The sequence below is a fragment of the Pinus tabuliformis genome, chromosome 9, assembly GCF_031772625.1.
Source record: "Pinus tabuliformis cultivar Carrire ecotype Pingquan chromosome 9, CPIR1, whole genome shotgun sequence".
NCBI classification, from domain to species: Eukaryota; Viridiplantae; Streptophyta; class Pinopsida; order Pinales; family Pinaceae; genus Pinus; species Pinus tabuliformis.
In genome coordinates, this window is record NC_142307.1 from 1,984,942,008 (window position 1) to 1,984,964,410 (window position 22,403).

General features: G+C 37.7%; 1 protein-coding gene and 1 pseudogene across 4 annotated transcripts in view; both read right to left on the reverse strand.

Annotated features, from left to right (window-relative positions):
- LOC149156968 (cell number regulator 13 pseudogene) overlaps positions 1-22,403 on the reverse strand; it is an 80,505-nt pseudogene that overhangs the window by 3,167 nt on the left and 54,935 nt on the right. The gene's annotated exons all lie outside the window — the stretch shown is intronic.
- LOC149156969 (uncharacterized) lies at positions 4,855-8,301 on the reverse strand. 3 transcript variants are annotated; one of them, XM_089438925.1, is made up of 3 exons: positions 7,957-8,301; positions 6,240-6,434; positions 4,855-5,982 (listed from the first exon to the last, which is right to left on the reverse strand). In XM_089438925.1, the coding sequence occupies exons 2-3, from the start codon at positions 6,430-6,432 to the stop codon at positions 5,240-5,242; spliced, it is 936 nt and encodes a 311-aa protein (XP_089295051.1). In that variant the 5' UTR covers positions 6,433-6,434; positions 7,957-8,301; the 3' UTR covers positions 4,855-5,239. The 3 variants fall into 3 exon arrangements, with proteins under 3 accessions (XP_089295051.1, XP_089295050.1, XP_089295052.1); XM_089438924.1 differs by having other exon boundaries at positions 6,240-6,457; XM_089438926.1 differs by having other exon boundaries at positions 6,240-6,465.

A 22,403-nucleotide genomic window follows, 5' to 3' on the forward strand; every position in this document is an offset into this window, starting at 1 on the left:
TCTCTGTTAGAAGTTTTGAAGGGTGAGATATTTGTTTGATCTTTGTTTTTCTCGGGCGGGAGATCTGTTGCTCCACTTCTCTGTTTCGTATGGGTTTTCTCAAAGTTTTACAACAACACAAACAAACCATTAACTAATTTTTAGTTAATCTACCGAAGGATAAACCAAACAAAATTAACCTGAAGAGCTATCAAGACAAATTGTGGTAGAGGACTCATCCTCTGACACTTGCTGATGCTGAGGATGTGCATCCTCTAAGTCTTATCATTGATATGGTATTTTCTATTATTTTTCAAGGATGTGCATTCAGACTTGAGGTAGCATAAAAATAATCAATTTCAATCAGGATATTTTGTCATGTTAAAGTATTCTAACATGAATCTATTTTGTTGTTGTCACTATGCAGTGCTTCTAAGCCCACGGAATGGTGGAAAAGTGGACACTATGCATTGAAGTATCATGCCGCCCCAATTCGGGTCCAGCATCTTTAAAAATTGTCCTTCACAATGGGGCAAAAAATCATGTGATTTATAGAATATGGGAAGTGCAGGGAAAGACAACCAATAACGAAGCATACTACATTACACTCGTTGCAGGTTTAAAAGAGGCAAAACACAATGGGGTGAATAACATAACAGTGCTGACAAACTCAGAATTAATCTGTAATCACATGGAAGGCATCTACAATGTTTGCGCAGACAATTTGAGGCCCCTCTACAGAGGCAAAAATCTGGAGTGCTCGATTTAATTCTTTTTCGATAAAGCACGTTGCGAAGATCCATAAAATCTCTTCTGATCTAATGGTTGGAGCAATCTCAAGTGTAGATGCAGGTGCCAGAGATGATTCAGGATCATCGTTCATTCCATTGGCAAACATTGATCAGCATCAATATAGGTCTCGACTCTGTGTATACACCATGGTTGTCATTTTTATTGGGATTCTCATACCGTGGTTCTTTCAGTAAAGTACTCGTTAATGTACTTTTTTTTGGTTTTGTAATATCATTCACCTTGGATGTCCAATCATGTTATAACTGAATTCATGTGTCCAATTATGTACATTATATTTGAGGTGAACTAATTATTCTTAACCTACTGGTGATTCTGAAGGCCATCCACAAGTTGGCAAATGTGTGGATCATTGCTTTCAGTGCATATGAATATGTGAATGTTTGATTGGTTTTAATTATGTCCATTTAATATTTTTCAAACTTGACTAGACTACTATTGGACATGGAATTATAACTCCTCAGCTTAATAATATGTATGCACAATCTTCTTCAAGCATCATTCATGATTGCCTATTAATACTTGGAGGGTACCAAAGGCTCATAGTTACCTTGTTATCTACACCTGTTAATTCCATCCACATACTTGCAGCTGCTCCATAAAACAACACAACTATCTGCACAAGCAATCTGATTTCCTTCATTTGAAGCATTTTTGTTGAGTAGGGTTTGCAACACACAAGCAATTCTAGGTAATGTATCCTTTCTTTTCCTTGCTTTCCATACTATATGCACTCACCACATATTTATTTCCTTCAACTTGTTGCTTGACACGAAGTTGGAATCCTTAACACCTACATATAAACTTAGAATGCTGATGACTTGGAACATGTAAGTATTAATTCTCTTTTTGTTTCTTTAAGGACAACTGTTTTATAGCCAGGTTCAAGCATGTTTGCAAACCTCTGGTCGTCTGATGATAACCATTCTTCGACATTTGGGTGAGACAACCGTCACAACTGAACTTTAGTAACATTCATGTTAGACCTCTTATTTCTTGTAGGTTAATCAACCTCCATGCATAATTACGCTACACTCTCAGTGCATGGATGCTCACATTATCATGGAATAGCGTTAATGATCCACAACTTCGTTAGAATAAATTTCTGCAAGAATACATTTCATACATAGAGCAGAGCAGACAACTTAAAAAGGAAAAAAAGGATGAAAATAGTCAACTGAGAGACCACATTCCTCTTGAATAATGTGCCAACGACCAGGAATCAACCAGAAAGTAGTTATGGAAAGACCATCTGCCATCTCAATCCTTTCCCTGTACTCATGTTGAAAAGAGATTGGTTGTGATGAACTCGACTTAAAATGGATCTTTAACAGTTTTGGAAAGACCATCTGTCATCTCAATCCTTTTCCTGTTACACATGTTGAAAAAAAATGGTAAAATTGTTTTGTGATGAACTAGACTTCCTCAAAATCGATCTTAACATTTGTCTTTCCATAGTGCATGCACTCTTCATCTAGTTTATTACCATTTATGAATCACATAAATTTGGATGTTGTTTACACATTTTTCCATCAGCAAGAAAGAGAGTCAACTTTAAGGTCACGAGCTTTGAAAATTTGTTAATTGAACTCTGAAATTTGTTAATGGTTAGTTCTTTCTCTAGACCGGCTTTAGACTGAAAAAATAAGCACCTCTTAAAGAAAATTATTCCACCAGCTCCACTGAATTGAGGTTGTTCCTGATAATTACATATATAGAGATAATGACATGGGATATATCTCGGGGGCCATAAATGGCAAGTTTATTGTATTGATTCCTAAGAAGAAGAATCTGTCGAATTTTGTTGATTTTAGGCCCATATCCCTTTGTAAATGGGTTTATAAAGTGATATATAAATTGATTTCCAGAAGAGTTAAATTGATTTTATCGAATTTTATTACTCAAGAACAATTTTAATTTATGGAAGGAAGGAAGATACAAGACACCATTGGAATAGCACAGGAGATGATCCATTCAATTAAATATAGAGATCATAAATCATGTCTACTTTGGATTTGGTTAAAGCCTATGACTTCATTGATTGATAATTTTTGTTATTAATGTTGATCAAAATGGGTATGAGTAGACATAACTCAAAATGGATCATGGGATGTATTAAATCTACACATTTTGTTGTGGTTATCAATGGTTTACCTTCTAAGTTCTTCTTGGCCTATAAGGGGTTGAGACAGGGATATGCATTGTCACCCTTACTATTCCTTCTGCTAATAGACACATTAAGCAGGAAATTGAAGGATTCATGGGACAAAGGCCACATCAAAGGGGTCAGAGTTTCCAATTACCTATAGGTAACACATCTTATGTTCGTAGATGATATTTTATTTGGGGGATAGATTTCTATTGCTGAATGGTCCATCTTTCATAAAAGAATTAAGATATTTGGGGATACCTCTGAACTGTTAATCAATGAAACAAAGTCAAAATTAATACATAATGGAAAAGATGAAGCAGTATTGGAGGAAATAAGGTAGTTTTTTGGGATATCTTCCAACCATATAGATGATGGTTTCAACTACTTGGGATTCATTTTAAAACTGTGTGGATTCAAAATTAAGAAATGGGAATGGTTAATTGGCAAGTTTAAATATAAATTAGATAGTTGGAAACATAAATGGATGTCATTGGGGGGGAGATTGATTATGCTTAAATTTGTTTTACAAAGTCTATTATTATATTGGACACATTTTTTTCTGTTGCCTAAAGAAATTATAAAAAAGATTAAATCAGTTATGGGACACTTCTTATTTTCTCAATCCTTTCCCTGTACTCATGTTGAAAAGAGATTGGTTGTGATGAACTCGACTTAAAATGGATCTTTAACAGTTTTGGAAAGACCATCTGTCATCTCAATCCTTTTCCTGTTACACATGTTGAAAAAAAATGGTAAAATTGTTATGTGATGAACTAGACTTCCTCAAAATCGATCTTAACATTTGTCTTTCCATAGTGCATGCACTCTTCATCTAGTTTATTACCATTTATGAATCACATAAATTTGGATGTTGTTTACACATTTTTCCATCAGCAAGAAAGAGAGTCAACTTTAAGGTCACGAGCTTTGAAAATTTGTTAATTGAACTCTGAAATTTGTTAATGGTTAGTTCTTTCTCTAGACCGGCTTTAGACTGAAAAAATAAGCACCTCTTAAAGAAAATTATTCCACCAGCTCCACTGAATTGAGGTTGTTCCTGAGCAGCATCATCAAAAAAAATTCCTATCACCCAAGCAGCTAATATATGTAATTATCTCTATATAAACGATCTTCTACACATATCACAATCGGTAATTTAGTTGAAGTATACGCATTCCTATCACCATGAATACAAAAGCAAATTGCTATAATAAGCATGAACAAATAAATAACAGAGACATTAATATTGCAGAGGGAGATATTTATTGAACTCTCTGTATCCAGTACTCATAATAACATGATGATTAAGAATGCAAACTTGATCTGTACAAAGTTGTATATGCCAGATTAGAATGCAAACACTAAGCAAAATCAGAAACAGAGATACACCCATGAAATGAAAGTCTGAACTGGCTAACATGTAAAGTCATTTGCCCAGCAATAGGCTAATAGCTGTATTTTAATTGCAAAGTAGACTGATATCAAAAAAATAAATCTACATAAAACAAGATAAAGTAATCCATAATATGAAAATGAAGGGTTACATATAACAATTCTTAGCAGTAAAAAATCAAAAACCATGCCCTTGGTTATTTAATCTCAGGCTCAACAAAAGAACAATAATCAATGCCACTTTCCAAAGTAAATTTTGAAAACTAATCCGAGCATACACAGCAATGAGAAATGAGCACAAGCAAGCCAGTAACCATTTAATCAGAATGAGATGGTCTTAATTCAGTTTCTAGAAGATGATCAATGCTACTCTATTTACTAAATGCAAGTCTGTTAAGATAACACAACTTCCCAACTTAAGATTGCAGTCCTAACAACTGAGTAATCAAAAACCATGACCTCTGTTTTTAAATCTCAGGCTCAACAAAAGAACAATAATCAATGCCACTTTTCAAAGTAAATTTTGAAAACCAATAATATTAACAGAACTGTTTCAATGGTCGCAAAAATGCAGAGCTTTTGATATTACAAAGACCAAGTTGGTTTGCCTGCGAAGGAACCACAAGCATAGTTAAACATACAAATAGAAGGAAACCAGTTTCAATGCCCTAACTAGCCAACAAATTTCACCAACCACTAAGAAGTTCCAGTTATTCAAAACTGTCCCAAGAGATTCACACATAATTATGTTCCCTGTCAACCTTTTAAATGCTCAATAAATCAAAGCTGGAGGGCCAAATCAGGCTGTGAATCAACCAGCATTCCAGAAGACTACCTAACTGGAGACCTTGGAGACTGTTTTTCTACATTCAAATCTGGTGGAATCGAATTTGAAAATTCAGATGTCTATTGAGAAGGCTGTTTTGAAGGTAAAGACTTCCATAGTTGTTTTTGAGATTGGGATGTATCAGCTCCCATTGGTATCTGCCTGCAATTAAAAGGACTCTGTGTGGTTGAATTTGGCAATTCTAACATCGAGTTTACACCTCCCTGAGAAGTGGCATGAGATGACAGATTCTGAGGATGCATCCAGCTCAGCTGTGAACGAATATACAGAGGCATGTCCATGGGTGCCTGCTGTTGAATAAATTGAGGAACACTACTAGAAATGCCTGATAGTTTTGTATCACCATATGGTTCCCTGGCCACACAATTGGAATTACCATCCAACCTTCTATCAAAACCAGTGCTGCCAGTAGTTGTCGTCTGGACACTTGAAACAGGTTGCACATGTTCAGCTGGTTTGGCAGATGCCCATTGCATAAGTCGGTTACTTCTGGAGACAATCTCAAGCAATTTTGACTGGGATACATCTGAGGTAAATTTTGCAGCTGCCAGATTGACCTCACTGGATTTAGCAATTGATGAAGCTGATTTCAACTCACTCTGTTTGACTCCTTGCAAAGGCGTTTGAAAATTTATATTGTTGGCTGACTGTGAACTCATAGATAGAGGAACAGGTAACCCAGTAGATTGAGACAGAGATACTAGTCCTGTAGATTGAGCAATTGTTGCAACTGTAGATTGAGCCAAGGTCTGTTGATCCTTGATCTCCTCACGCAATAACAAAGCACCAGGAGGAGCTTCAGCTGTAACAAAAAAGAAAAAAACACGTTGTTATGCAATCGCATACCCGCCATGGCCTTATATAACAAAACGAGCCAATTATATATATATACTCTTTGTCAGCTCAAAATTTATAACCAAAAATAAATAATCAAAATACAAGCATTATCCAAAAGGAAAAAGTGTACTGTAGATCTTATGAAATCAGAGTAAACAATCTTTCTTTCAAATCATTTCAAGGATAGTGATCCAAAAATTCAGATTCAGCCCTAAAACTTACAGGTAATAGATTTCAATAACCTCAAGTTTAAAGTGAAATTTCTGAATTTGCATTGAGCAGCAATTCTTGAAATTTCCACGGCTCCATCAGAACCACTGTCCTCACTTCCTCTGCCGCAAATAGGACTATGTGGGCACAGCAGCAGCAGTGACGAGGAGGCACAGTTACATAGGAGAAGCAGAGGCAAATGCATGCCTGCAGTGTTTTTTTCTAATTATCTGTTCTCCTTATTTAGCAGAGTGCTCATAAGATACTAAGAAAATTGAAATAAGATACTAAGACTATACTGAATAAATAATTTACTCAACTTGAATAAACTTTACTAATACAATACAGGTAGAAAACGTTATTGCAATACTCCCAAAAGGTTTAACAAAACGAATTTATGAATAACCAGAATCATAGACAGTAATTCAAATACTTTGAGGAATGAAATTAGCAAATAGTAGAAATCAAATACTCATAAATATCATAACTCTATCATGGAAATAAGGGAGATTTATCCTCAATCTTTCCTCTCTAATAATTCTAGACAATCCTGCTTTGTACTGAAGAATAGAAAAGAATGACAGAAAACTACTCACAGATAAACACACACTGCCATGAACCAGTATGTGAAACCTTTGATTAAATCTCAAAATTGAGGCCTACAAAAAATATATATGAAAGTATTTTCTGATTACAAAATCCAACCCCTCTCTCGATTTGCTTCTTAAAATTTAAAAGTTTCCATAACAACAATTTGTTATGAAAAATTATAAAAATAGAATTAACCAATAGAAAATAAATAGTTTGTTACAAATTAAATCAAAAGCTCCGGTTATGTTTCTTTATTTGGAATTTTCTGTTGTAGTTAATAAATTTTAGGAAGGATTGCAACAAATTTTCACCAACTGGATCACTGAAAGATGTCATCTTCCTATAGGCTACATCCAAATCTGAGCATTTCTTATAAGTAAGAGAAACTGGAAACAGGTATTTGATCTAGCAATGGATGTAGAAATCATTCATTAACTTACTGATGAGTGTTTTACCATCTATCTCCTCTTTCAAATTTACAAATTTACTGTGATCCCCTTTTCATTCAATCAATATTTTTTAGTGGGCCTACCGGGAAATCAATTTATTTGGTGTTGTCCAGGATGTAGGTAGTCCTAATTCTCTCAAAAGATGCAATTAGGATTTTTGGAATTGATCTCAACAAACGAATTCAGATTATTGAGCAAAACACCGATTATCTCCAGGCCCATAAAAGCAGGGCTCCTCAGGATGACCATTTTAAAATGCCAGTTTGCAGATTTTAGGGAACAACTTCAAAAACTTCACGCTTTCTCATCTTATTATTTAGCCTAAGTATTCAGTATGAATGATTATGTTGCATAATATATTCTTTAGATCTTCCATCCACATCTCTTTCAAGCTATTGTACTTTATTACAGCTGAACGCCGACACTTTGATAAGATCTCCGCAGGTAGGGTTTTATTTGTTAACCGTGGTTTGAAAACCCAAAGGATATCTACCCAAAGGGTTTCTACACAGTCGATCAGCCAAACCGTTGGTTAATATGAAATGCAATTAAGCGAACACATAGATGATTTTATAATTACAGAATGTTGAGAGAATCCGAGGGTTTTAGCAGTCTTTAAAACAGATTTAAAACTCAATGAATGTTTAAAACCACGATTTGTCATTTGCAGAGAAGGTGCAGGAATTTACCAGGAGGTAACAGAGCTCAGTCCGGCGGGTACTGGATGTGCAGAGTTTCGGTGGCCAGCAATGCGCTTCAGTCCTGCGGGCACTGGGTTGCAGAGCAAACTGGTTCTGGTTGCAGAGTTATGGTGGCGCGAAAATAGTTATCAGAATTATGTTATTGAACGAGACGGGGTGGGTCCGACGCCAGAATTAGGTTTTTGAACGAGACGGGGTGGGTCCCGCGTGGGTCATCGGAAACGCGAAGTGGCCGCCGGAGTCCGATCCCTATGGATATGTATGCCATCCATATCTTGCACCACATACATAGCTGGCCAGCGCATTAATGACACAATATATGGCTGGTTAGCCCTTGCCTTTAGTGTGCATAGAACATTATTATACTCATTTTTCATGCGCAATTTCAGTCTGTGAATGTTGTAAGGTCAACATGTATGCATAATTACGAGGGACTTCAGTGATTTCAAGCGGTTAATATAGCTCTGACATGACAAATCAAATTATTTGAACTAATCCTCCATATTTAATTATTATAATTATGTATACTTATCCATATACATATATACGAATATTTGCTTGGCTACCTTTCGAAAATTTAAAATTATGGGAGATAATCTTATTTTCCCTAATAGTTGTTGCCCGTGATTATTTTATTTACTATCTTTTGAAGTTATGAGGAGATAGTGCAACTTATCATCATCATTCTTATATATCAGAGGAGATAGTCCTATTTTTCCTCATAGTTGTGCAATTTATCATCATTATTCTTATATATGAGAGGAGATAGTCTTATTTTTCCTAATAATTGTTGTGCAACTTATGGTCATCATTTTTATATATTAGTATCGTACTCCTCTATATTTATCATATTTATTGTGTAATTTTGGGATGAATTCTGATAAGTACTTTCACATCTATCCTATGGCTATAACTTTTTTTACATATCCATATTCAATGATTATTGAATTTATTTAAAAGAAAATATCTAGATTTTCATTATCTAAAATTTCACATGATTTCATACAGAATTCTAAAAATTCCCAAGCAAATTGGGCCTCTAATTTAGTACTAAAGAATGGTAAAAGTAATAATTTGTCATAATTTGTGCTTAAATTTTAATAATTTGAATTAAGTTCAGTGTGACATGATTGATTGGAAAGAAAACATTTTATGATGCAATAGGCTAAATTTTAAGCTTTCTGTAAAATCTTAGGATTTACATTTCATCCAAGTTCAATTTTTGGGGAAATATTTCATCCAAGTTCAACCTTTGGAGAAAGGTTAAAATATAGATTGCACAAAATCTCTCATTAGGAGAAAATGATGAAATCTATATTAAGTGCAACTTGACTTATTATTTCAGCATGTCATTCGTTCAAATTTTATAAAAATTTGAGGGTGTCATAGGTTTAAATGTTATAAAAAATTGTAATAGTACAACTTAGCTATTGTGAACACTGAGAGAGGCGGAGGGAATGAGTAAACATATTTTGGGGGATTGTAAGCCTCTCTCATCATTAAATAGATTTTACATAGGCTAGGAATTTTCTAGAATCACTTATAATTAACAACTTCTAAAGATATTTAGAACTTGCATGAATTTACCAAAATTATCCTAACTAGTAGTTGCTAAAAATATGTTTCTAAAAATGACTCTAACTAAAAATCAACTTAACAAAAGATATTATTCTTTAACACTCCCTCTTAATCTCAATTGTTACATTCACTAGTACTAACAACTTCTCCTTAATTACAACCACTACTACCTATTGGTCTAAAAGTCTCAACTAGACTTACAATGCTTAAGATCACTTCAAAAACTTTTTTCACTAACGTAAGTTGTTCTTGGCTCTATATGAACAACCTTTTTCTTACTTTTGCTTCAATCTCTATATTTTGCATATCTTTTCTTGTTTTGTAGCTTAACTTTATTTTGCTCTTCTTCTTCAGTATGTCCTCAAACATCTACTTCTAATTGAACTTTTTGTCAACTTCTATAAGATCAAGAACAATATATTCATGCTCTTTCATCTTCAATGTTTCAAAATCTCTCCTACGGGTTTCAAGCTTCAGATTGGATGCTTGGACTATCTTGGGAAAAATTGAATCGTCTACTGAACTTAGTATTGAAAACTTGCCCTATTTTCTTTTTCTTCATTTATTCAATTTTATTTTACTAGTTATTAGAAATGTAAATGTGTTAGAAAAACTGCACAGATGAATCTAGCTAGTAAAGGTCGAACACACAGTTTTGCAGAGCAAAAACACTAAAAGAATTGAAAGAACAAAAAAGAATGATTGATTCAGAAAATAGGTTACAATGTTCATGATATAGCATTACTGGGTGAAGATCCCAAGGTAATGCGCCATAGTGGTGATCAATGAGAGGACTCAACACCTACAGCAAGTTCCGGAGAGAACTAGCCATTTGCAGAGTGAAAGGAGGAGCAAATCAGGGAGTAAATCATGCAAAATAACTAGCCAGTTGCAGAGTGAAAAGAGGAGCAAATCAAGGAGTAAATCATGCAGAAAGGATCTTGCATGTAGTCCCATGCTCTAACTAAGTGTCCGCATGTGCCAGTAATGAAGGTCCTAGGTGTGTAGTACCTCCAACACCCCCCCTGAACACCACTATGGGGAAAAATAGAAAATGGGCCCTGACAACTAAGGCCAAAGGTCACCCAAATTAGAGTGCAACTTGTACTAAAATTGAGGAAAGAGGGAAAACCTCGTGGGAAAAATCCCCCACAAAATACAATGTAATCAAAAGAAAAGAGGAAGAAAAGACAATTGCTAAGAAACTGTGTCCTTCACTCCAAGACGATCACACAGAGAGTGAAACTTCTGCTCAGTGAATGTCTTGGTGAAGATGTCTGCAGTCTGTTCTGCTAAAGGAGAGAATTGCAAATCAATGACCCGATCATGTACTAAGTCTCTGATGTAGTGCATATGGATCTCTATGTGCTTCGTCCACTGCTGTTGTACTGGATCCCTACAAAATTTGAGAGTGCTCTAGTTGTCACACGAGATGACAGTGGGCTCGTGGAACTAGATGCCCAACTCAGTGAGGAAGTGTTGTAGCCACAGATCCTGAATGGTGATGTTGACTACTCCTCTGTACTCGGCCTCAACTGAAGAGAGAGCAATAGCAGCCTGCTTCTTGCTCGACCAACAGATAGGGCCAGACCCTAGACTGAGTGAATATCCGGAGGTGGACTTTCGATCAATGTTGTTGCCCGCCTAATCAGAATTTGTGAAGTCAAAGAGATTCAATGCAGTGCTTGCTGCATAGTGAATCCCAAAGGTGATGGTGCTCTGCACATATCGGAGGATGCGCTTGGCAGCATTTCAGTGTAGCTCATGCAGCTCCTGCATGTATCTAGAAATTTCCCCTACTACATATGAGAGATCTGATCTGGAGTGGGTGAGGTAGAGTAAGCTCCCCACTGGCTGTCGATAGAGAGTACTGTCAACTAATGGAGTGTCACCTCCATCCTCAAGGCGGACCCCAGACAGAAAAGGAGTCGGTGCTGGCTTGCAGTTCGTCATGTGAAATATCTCGAGGAGATCCCGTGCATACTTATCTTGAGAGACTTTGATGCCTGTGGCATCCTGGCTGATCTCAAGACCAAGAAAGAAGTGTAATGGACCCATGTCTGTCATCAAGAACCTATCATGTAAGGCCCTCTTGACTGCAGCAATGGCTGAAGCCAAGCCGTCAGTGATCAGGATATCATCCACATACAAAACTAAGATAAGAAGAGAATCATGTGTCCTGAGCATGTAAACATTCGGATCAGACTTACATCTTTCGAAGTTTTGTGATAAGAGAAAAGAATCCATCTTTGCATACTAAGCTCTTGGGGCCTTCTTAAGATCATAGAGATACTTCTTCAGTCTGCAAACCAAAGATGAATCTTGAATGAAACCATGTGGCTACTCCTTGTAGATCTCCTCAGATAGATCTTCATGAAGAAAGTCATTCTTCACATCCATTTGATGTGCTTCCCACCCCTGGGCAGCCGCAATGGCAAGTGCAAGGCGTATGGAATCCATCTTTGCTACTAGAGCAAAGGTCTCATCATAATCAATGCCATTCACTTGCTGGAAGCCTTTGGCTACTAGCCTGGCTTTCTGTCTAGTGATTTTCCCATCTGTAGCACTCTTGGTCCTATAGACCCATTTTCATCAGACAAGTTTCCTTCCTGAAGGAAGGGGGACCAGATCCCAGGTCTAGTTCTCGAGGAGGGAGTTATACTCCTCCTCCATGGCGGACTCCCAAGAGGGATGCCCAGCAGCCTCAGCATAAGACTGCGGATTAGAAGACTGAACTAAATGACAATGGCAGGATGGCGTTGGTTCAGTGGCAGTGAGGGCAAGAGGAGGCTCAATAAACTCTGAGCTTGTCCTCCGTGGATCAGAATTATCCCCCACAAGACCATTTCTAGCAGTTGGGTGGTCTTGTGCATATATCTCACTTAAGCTCCTTATTCTCTGATTTATGACAGGGGAAGTTGATTCACTACTAGAAGCCTGATCTGAGCTTGGATGTGGATCTTCATATGCATGCAATGGATTTGTATCTGAAGACTCTGTCTCTGCATATGCATGCTCTACCTCGGCATCTGCATGCTCTGTATTTGCATCTGAGTGTACTCAGTCATCATCTCAGACATGAGGTAGACAAAAGGTGTCTGCATGTGGCAATTGAGGTGCATGTGAGAGACTTTCCTCAAATTTAACACTTCACTCAATGATGAGCTTGTCCGTAGGGGAAATCAGGAGTCGGTATCCCTTCACACCATCAGGGTATCCAACAAAGATGCACTCAATGCTTTGTGGATCAAGATCTTTCATCTTTTCAAAGGGGATCCTGGCCCATGCTTGGGAGCCGAAAACATGGAAGGGGGTGACCTCCGGTTTAGTGTCGCTCCAAGCCTCAAAGAGGATCTGATCCTTGATAGACCTATGAGGAGATTTGTTCTGGATGTAGTTAGCACAATTAAGTGCTTCAGCCCATAGCTTATGAGGTAGTGACTTAGCATGCAGCATGCATGAAGCCATTTCTTTGAGAGATCGGTTCTTTCTCTCAGCAACTCCGTTCTGTTGAGGAGTGTATAGAACTGTGTATTGCAATTGTATGCCGAACTCAAGGTAAATTTTCTGAAGTGCTGTGTTACAATATTCCCCCCCATTGTCTGTACGGAGGGCTTTGATCTTTCTCTTTGATTGTGTCTCAACTAGTGCTTTGAAATCTTCAAAGTGCGCAAAAACTTCAGATTTGGCCCTGAGAAGATACACTCAAGTATACCGTGAGAAATCATCAATAAATGTAAGCACATACCTTGCTTTGTTGATGGAAGGATGAAGAAAATGCCCCATGAGATCACTATGGATCAGATCTAGAGTAGAGGGTGCTCTGTGAGTCTTGTTGCTGTCAAACTTTTCTCTAAGATGTTTGCCAAGGACACACCCTTCACAAACTCCTTTGGAGAAACTGATATTTGGCAAGCCTTCCACCATCTCATGCTTACTTAGCTGCTGCATATATCTGTAATTTAAGTGACCAAACCTCTCATGCCAAAGCCTACTACTATCATCAGCATGTGTAAGCAATAAGGAGGATTCAGATTCAATAAATTCAGAAAATGTACATATACAGTCTAGCTCCATTGTTTACCTCACCAGTTGCAATTTTGGAGCTACTATGTAGGTAATATATGTTCACTGCATCTGGAGTGAATTCCACTCTCTTTCCGATGCCAGAATGAGTGATGTGATGAACTGAAAGCGGGTTTACCAAAAGTTTTGGAACATGAAGCACATCTTCAAAGCTTCCGTGTAAAAGTTCCACTCTACCTTTTCCGGTGACCTCAATGGGTGAGTCATCTCCCATGAGGATAGGAGGTCCTTTGCATGCATCCAGAGAGGAATAGACTTCCTTTGCAACATCCATATGATGTGATGCACCAGAATCTATAATCCCTGCATTAGGGGAAGAGTTAATTGCAACCAAAGCATGAAAATTGTTACCTTTCCTGTGTGGCGGATCCTCAGTTTTCTTCTTGGCGTCCTGAGGGATGTGATCCCCAAGGTTGTGCTTCTGAAGGATTTCTGCCATTTGTTCAATTTGTTTCTTCATGCAAGAGGATTCCGAATGGAATCCTCAGTGACAGTAGGTACATTTTTCTCCTTTCTTCCCTTTCTCATTTCTGGAACCGGAGGAGTCATTGAAGGGCTTGGTGTACCCTTCCTTCTTTAGATGGGAATGGGCTTTTCCCTTATCTTTTTGCTACTGATTTTTCTGATTTGAATCAGATCTGTGATTTTTATTGTGGCTACCATCATGCATAGCAAGTGCATGCGCTTTTGGAGGTTTGATTTTCCCCATGCCAATGAGTTTATCTTGCTCAAAAGTGAGGGACTCCATGAACTCTTTGAGAGAAGGCATAGTGTAGAATTCACCTGTTGCGAGCCTTACTAAATGAAATGTAGACACAAAGATGGAGTACTCTGGTCCGAGCTTTGACATAATAGAGAGAACTTTGCGACTCTCCTCCTTAGATTTGTCAATTCCACAACCCTTGAGTTGCAGCAATAGATCATTATATTTGGTGAAGAAGTCTTGAATTCTGTCATAGTTTCGTGGATCCAATGGGAGCAACTCCACCTCGAGCAGATGTCATTTCATCTCATCCTGTTTCCCGTAGAGTTCTTCAACCTTTTTCCTAATCTCATTGGGAGTATTGTAGGCAAAAAAATGAAATTGCAAATTTGGGGAGATGCACATGCATATGGATCTGTGGGCCTCATCCATGCGGTTGAGGTACTTGGATTTCTCTATGGCTGAACTGGGTTCCACTTCTATAGCCATAGTAATCCTGTAAAACCCTTTCTGACGAAGGTATCGAGCCATTTGGTCCTTCCATTCGTGATAGTTGTATGGTGTTAGGATCGATGCTTTGGGAAACTCCATTTTCTGTCGATCTTCAATCTCCAAGCTGTAATACCTACAAAATAAAGTACTGGTGTGCCTTTTATCTAGCAACCTATGGGCTCTAATACCATGAAGAGGTTTTCCATTACACCAAAACCCGCAGGTGTTGGTAAACGTTTAAAACTAGTAACTAGGATCCCCGGGGTGGAAATTACGAATTCCATAGAGGTGCGGTGATTCTTCCAACACCCCCCCTCAAACACAACTTAGGGGAATTGAACCTAGGTCTAGGGTCTGATACCATGTAAATTTGTTAGAAAACCTACACAAATGAATCTAGCTAGTAAAGGTTGAACACACAGCTTTGCACAACAAAAACACTAAAAAAATTGAAAGAACAAAAAATAATGTTTGTTTTAGAAAATAGGTTACAATGCTCATGATATAGCATTACTGGGTGAAGATCCCAAGGTAATGTGCCATAGTGGTGATCAATGAGAGAGCTCAACACCTATAGCAAGTTCTAGAGAGAACTAGCCAGTTGCAGAGTGAAAAGAGTAGCAAATCAGGGAGTAAATCATGCAGAAGAACTAGCCAATTGCGGAGTGAAAGGAGGAGCAAATCAGAGAGTAAATCATGCAGAAAGGATCTTGCATGTAGTCCTATGCTCTAACTAAGTGTCCGCATGTGCCAGTAATGAAGGTCCTAGGTGTGTAGTACCTCCAACAAGAAATGCATTACAAAGTTGCTTAATCTGGCTCAACCATTCTCAATTGCTTCTAAACATTCTTGAAACTGTAAGAAATTCTTCATTATTATAAACTAAAACTCAGAGTTATTACCGACCAAAACAAATCTATGTACCAAATTATGCCCTCGAAAAAATATCTTATCTCTCCAAAAACCGTATCATTACACTATTTTTTTTTAAATAATCAATCATCTATTACTGTCCTTTTGAAAAAACAAAAAACCTAAAAACCTTTCCTTCCATAAAAAAAAATCACTTGCTAAGTAGAACCTTTTATAATAATAAAGAACCACTTACAATCTATATCATATATGATGGATCATTATGCATAGAACACTTTTTAATAAAAAAAGCTTTTAAAACCTCCACGGCTTTCATATTACAAATATATATTATATCCAAATATCCCATCTAATATTAATAGATGTGGTCAGTTTTTCAGATTCACTTGACTGCTATAATGTTGTTAAAAATAAATATGTTAGGTAAACTTGACTTAGGATAGAGTCAAAGTTGACCAGGTTAAACAGTGATGGTTTTGGGGCACATGGTATTGTGCACCCATAGTATTATGCCCGTGGTATTATATGTAATGGAGCTTATAAAAGGCTGGAAGGACTTCATTGTAATGCAAGACCTGGAGGTGAGCGTTGAAGGCTCACTTGGTTGGATTGGCCAGGGTTTTGGCCAATGCTAATAAGATCTTATTAGGTTGGGTTTTTCCCCGGATTTGGGGTTTTCCCGGATAAAAATTTGTGTTTATGTGTTTATGGTTGTTGCTGGTTATTTTTTATATTTATTCCTCTCAGTGATTATTTATGTTATGCAGTAAATTTCTTAACAACTGGTATCGGAGCCAAGTTATTAGCTTCAAAGGGATTCTTTGGTGCCAGGGTTTTATAGTCCCTGATGAGATCAATGCAGCAGATCTGGGTCTGGAAAATAATGGTGGAACAATCATACGCGGAAGAACCTCGAGGAGAATGTGCGGAAGATAGTGCCGTAACTGCCAAGGATCGCAGTGCATTTGCGATATTTACCGGTTCGGAACATGCTGACGAATTGATCGGGATTCATGCGGCTATTTAAAGAAGGTTGAGAGATACCTTTGGTAATACTAAAAGGGAATCGATAAGGGATATTTCCTGTGTGTTCTATGCCGTGTTGAAAGATAGAGTAGGCGTGGGCTGCATGCAGGGCAGCAGAAGAAAATTATCTGGTGCTGGAATCTCCGAGATTCTCGTCGGGCTCGCAGTTGAAGCGGTTTGATAGAAGTTTTTGAGCAAATTAAATTGAGAGAGGATGGATCAGAATTGCAGCACCCAAAAAAAAAAAAAAAAAAAGAATGAAGTCAAAATTATTGCATGTAAATGGGCATACTACTGTAAGACCTGGTAAGGCATGTGTACCCCTCGGTGATCACCGGTAAAGTCTAGGTTAGACCTAGGTGATAGGGAGGATGTCGGGTTAACAATACCCCCGGGTAAAAACTTTAGCAGGTTTGGCTGGAGTTAGTCAAGGAACCCCAAGTCAAGTTTAAGGGGGGAATCGGGATTGTCTCACTTAGCAGGTTGGGCTAGAGTTAGTCAAAGAACCCCAAGTCAAGTTTAAGGGGGGAATTGTTAGGTAGACTTGACTCAGGATAGAGTCAAAGTTGACCAGGTTAAACAGTGATGGTTTTGGGGCACATGGTATTATGCAACCATAGTATTATGCTCGTGGAATTATATGCAATGGAGGTTATAAAAGGCTGGAAGGACTCCATTGTAATGCAAGACCTCGAGGTGAGCGGTGAAGGCTCACTTGGTCGGATTGGCCAGGGTTTTGGCCAATGCTAATAAGATCTTATTAGGTTGGGTTTTTCCCCGAATTTGGGGTTTTCCCGGATAAACATTTCCGTTTATGTGTTTATGGTTGTTGCTAGTTATTTTTTATTTTAATTCCTCTCAGTAATTATTTATGTTATGCAATAAATTTCTTAACAAAATACTCCTCTCCCCCCGAAATTACAGCAGCAACCACGACAGTTTCGGTGGTTAGATCAGCAACAACTCACTAACACACCAACAGCAACTCAGGCTCGGCAGCAATTTCAAAGTCGATGATTTGCTAGTTCAGCGTGACAGATCAATGGCAGCTACGGCTTGTGAACAAAGAAGAAAAAACACTCCCCACTCCTTTGATCTAACTACTCCATTATATGAAAAATGTTGGAAATAATAATCCCAACCATCACAATACACATTGTTACAACAGTTATATTTGTCAGAAGTATTTTTGCAGGTTGCCTCTTTGTTTGAAGATGGAAGGATTGAAGCCACGCGCGAACCATTCTGAAATGCAACAAGAAATTTAAAGCATCTAATGTATTTTGCTAAATAGATATGGGCAAGCATTCATTCACCGAATATTGCCCACACTCCACAAACACCTGCACGATTCTGATCACACTCAACAACAACATTATATTAATTATGTTGCTCTATCATGAATTAAATGAAAAATCCTATGTTGAAGTTAAATATGAATGTAAAAATTCATTTTGATAGGTTAGCGAGAAAGTTGGAGAGAAAAAAAAAAGCAAGTCTTTGAGCAAAAAATGGTGGAGCAAAATTTTGATGGGCGCGTGAAAACAACAGTTACTGTGTTTTACTATTTGTTATTCCGCGTGACTGTAAATTAGTATAAATCTTTGTTTTTACTTGGTGAATGAGACACAATCTCATGTAAATGTGTTTTACTGTTTGTTATTCCGCGTGACTGTAAATTAGTATAAATCTTTGTTTTTCCTTGGTGAATGAGCCACAATCTCATGTAAATGTATTTGCAAGATTTAGAAATCAATCCTAAGTTTTATTTGTGATGCTCTAGGCTTTTACCTTTGTTGTTTTCCGTAAGTGAATACTGTGGTTTTATTATGTCTCTATAATAGCTCTGTGAAATCCAGGTCCACAAAATCAGCTCCCCATTGCATGAAGCTAGCTGCCCGAAATCAGCTCGCCAGAATCATAGCCCTCTGCCACTCCGCGAAAATTCTCTCCGCGTAAATTTTGTAAATTTTTCTAACATGGTATCAGTGCGGGTTAAAAATTGTTAGTGTAAAAACAAGTGTTTTTACTACGAGTAAGAGTTGTTTTGAGGGAAGATTGTTTTTAACACATTTAATAGCAGGTAGAAAGTTTTTTTTTACGCTCAGAAATGACAACATCAAGCACAAGCTTGACTAATCCTCAAATACCTTAGTTTAATGGCAAAAATTATGATTATTGGGCTATTACAATGAATGCTCTGTTTTCTTCTCAAGACATTTGGGATTTGGTGGAGAATGGTTTTCAAGAACCAGTAGATGTAGCGGCATACAATGCCTTATCTCAACCAAAAAGATATTTGTTAAGGGACAATAGGAAGAAGGATTCAAAAACCCTGTTTTATATTTTCCAAGCAGTTCATGAAAGTATTTTCCCAAGGGTTGCAACAGCAACGAAGTCTAAGCAAGCATGGGACACCCTCCAGACAGCCTACCAAGGCATGGCAAAAGTCAAGACAGAAAAGCTACAAATGTTGAGGAGAGATTTTGAAACACTTTGTATGAAAGAGTTAGAGAATATAGATTCATTTTTTACACATGTAAGTGGGTTGGTTACTCAAATCAGGTCTCATGGTGAAACAATTGAGGAAAGAAGAATAGTTGAGAAAGTTTTGAGAAGTTTGTCAACAAATTTTGATGCCATCGTTGTGGCCATAGAAGAGACAAAGGATCTCTCACAATTCTCAGTGGATGAGCTTAATGCATCACTGATTTCTCATGAGCATAGATTGAATAGAGCAGAAAGCTCCTCATTGGAACATGCCTTCAAGACAAAAGTATCATTTGGTCAAGGTCGAGGCAGATGAAGATCATATGCTAGAGGAAGAGGAAGAAGCCCACATAGAGGTGGAAGAAGTAGCCCTTTAAGCTCAAATGGAAGAGGCAGCATTCAAAATCCAAGTCAAGGCCCAAGCCAAAATCAAGCACAAAGTCAGAGATGACCCAATCCAGTTTGAAGACACAGTCAAAGAAGAAAAGGCAATGGAGGAAGAAATAGAAGCAATAGAAAGGAATGACACATGGGAGTTAGTGAACCTTCTGAATGGAAAACATGTCATTGGAGTGAAGTGGGTCTATAAGACCAAAAGCAACATCGAGGGAAAGATTGAAAGGCACAAAGCAAGGCTATTTGTCAAAGGATACAAGCAACAACATGGAAAATATTACACGGAGACATTTGCGCCAGTCACACGAATGGAGAAAGTGCGCGCAGTTGTGGTGATTGCCGCACAACACAAATGGAGAGTGTATCAAATGGACGTAAAATCAATGTTCTTGAATGGAGTGCTGAAAGAGGAAGTGTATGTTGTGCAGCCGCCTGGTTATGAGGTTGAAGTCCAAGAAGACAAAGTGTATCGGTTGAAGAAATCTCTTTATGGGTTGAAGCAAGCATCGTGCGCATGGTACAACAGGATAGATGCTTACTTGTTGGACAATGGTTTCAACAAATGTGACGGTGAGCCTACTCTCTACATCAAAGAGAGCGAAGGTAAGATTCTCATTGTTGTCTTATATGTAGATGATTTGATTTTTACAGGCAGTGATGATCTCCTCATCACTGATTTCAAACAAGTCATGAAGAGTGAATTTGAAATGACTGACTTGGGATTGTTAAGATATTTTTTGGGCATGGAAGTGAAGCAAACAGAAAAAGACATTTTTATCTCCCAAGAAAATTATGTGGCAAACATTTTGGAGAGGTTTAAAATGTAGAACAACAAGTCCGCACCAACTCCAACTATCAAAGGGTTGAAGTTGAGCAAAGAAGATTGCAGTTGCAATGTCAATCCGACATCATACAAAAGCATGATAGGCATCTTTATATATTTGACCTCCACTAGGCCGGATATAATGTATGCAATAAGTTTTGTGTCAAGATTCATGGAGACACCCAAGGAGACACATTTGCAAGCAACGAAAAGGATTTTAAGGTATATCAATGGGACAAAACAGTATGGCATTTTGTACACAACAATAAGTGATTTCAGGCTATTTGTTTACACTGACAGTGATTGGGCAGGATATGTTTCTCATTTGTGTTCCAGAGTCATTTCATGGGCCTCCAAGAAGCAACCAATAGTGTCATTGTCAACAACAGAAGCTAAATATGTCGCAGCAACAGCAACAACGTGTCAAGCAGTTTGGATGAGAAGGAAGTTGAGGGATCTTTGCCAAGACTAAGAGGCAATGACAACTATTTTCTGCGGCAACACCTCAGCAATTGCATTATCAAATAATTATGTCTTCCATAAGAGGACCAAGCATATTGATGCTAAATATCATTTTAAGCATATTGATGCTAAATATCATTTTATTAGAGAGTTGATTAACAATGATGAAATTTTGTTGCAGCACTGCAGGTCACAGGAACAATTTGTTGATATATTCATAAAGCCATTGGCATGTGAAAGTTTTGTTTATCTTAGAAACTATTTGGGAATTGTCAATGGCAGCAATTATGATTAAGGGGAAGTGTTGGAAATAATACTCCCAACCACCACAATAAACACTCTGACAGCAGCCATACTTATCAAAAGCATTTTTGCAAGTTGCAAGGAAGCCTTAAAGTGCCAACCTTCCTTAGTGAGTTCGGGGTCAACTTTGTGGAGAATTTACCCTACCAGGAAAAGGCAAGGTTGCATCCCTCTCCACGAAATCTATAATGGATTCCTTCCCTAAAGAATCTCCATTTTCCAGAGAGGAAAGAGAAACAGTCGGGCCCAAAATGAATGATATATGGTCCTAGAGAGAGAGAGCGAGAGATGGTCCCAGAAGGAAGGATGAAATTACAACATATGAAAGGGTCCTTAGAAACAAGTCAACCCGCTCCTCATGGCCATGTGAAAGTATAGAGCCCCTTTCAAGGTCACTGGTGAAAAGCTGAGTTATTGGTGTTGAATGTCTATAGGATCTTGTGTGAATATGCAAGCGTTGTGACGCGCGTGTTCCTTGCCCTCCTATCGTCAGTCTCTGTTTGAAGATGGAAGGACTGAAGCCATGCGTGAAACATTCGGAAACACAACAAGGATTTAAAGCATTTAATGTATTTTGCTAAATAGATATGGGCAAGCATTCATTCAGCGACTATTGCCCACACTCTACAAACACCTGCGCGATTCTGATCAACAACAACAACATAATATTAATTATTTTGCTCTGTCATGAATTAAATGAAAAATGGCATGTTGAAGTTAAATACGAATGTAAAAATTCATTTTGATAGAGAGTAAGAGAGTTGGAGAGAGAGAATGTAAGTCTCTGAAGAGAAAATGGTGGAGCAAAATTTTGATGGGGCCTGAAAACAACAGTTACTGTGTTTTATTGTTTGTTATTCCGCGTGAATGTAAATCACTATAAACCTTTGTTTTTACTTAGTGAATGCTCTGCAGTCTCATGTGAATTTATTTGCAAGATTTAGAAATCAATCCTAAGTTTTATTTGTGATACTCTATGCTTTTACCTTAGTTTTTTTGGGGTAAGTAAATATTGTGGTTTTATTAAGTCTATGTAATAGCTCTGCGAAGCGAAGCTAGTTGCACGAAATCAGCTTCGCAAGAATCATAACCCTCTGCCCCTCGGCGAAGATTCTCTCCACGGAAATTTTGTAAGTTTTTCTAACAAAAAACCTCTTAATACCATGAAAATATTCACATAGAGGTAAAGAGAATGAGTAAACA

Coding starts and splice junctions, on each gene's coding strand:
- LOC149156969 (XM_089438925.1), bottom strand. CDS start 6,432: ATGCATTTGCCTCTGCTTCTCCTATGTAACTGTGCCTCCTCGTCACTG. Junction 5,983..6,239: donor GTTATTGAAATCTATTACCT/GTAAGTTTTAGG, acceptor TTTTTGTTACAG/CTGAAGCTCCTCCTGGTGCT.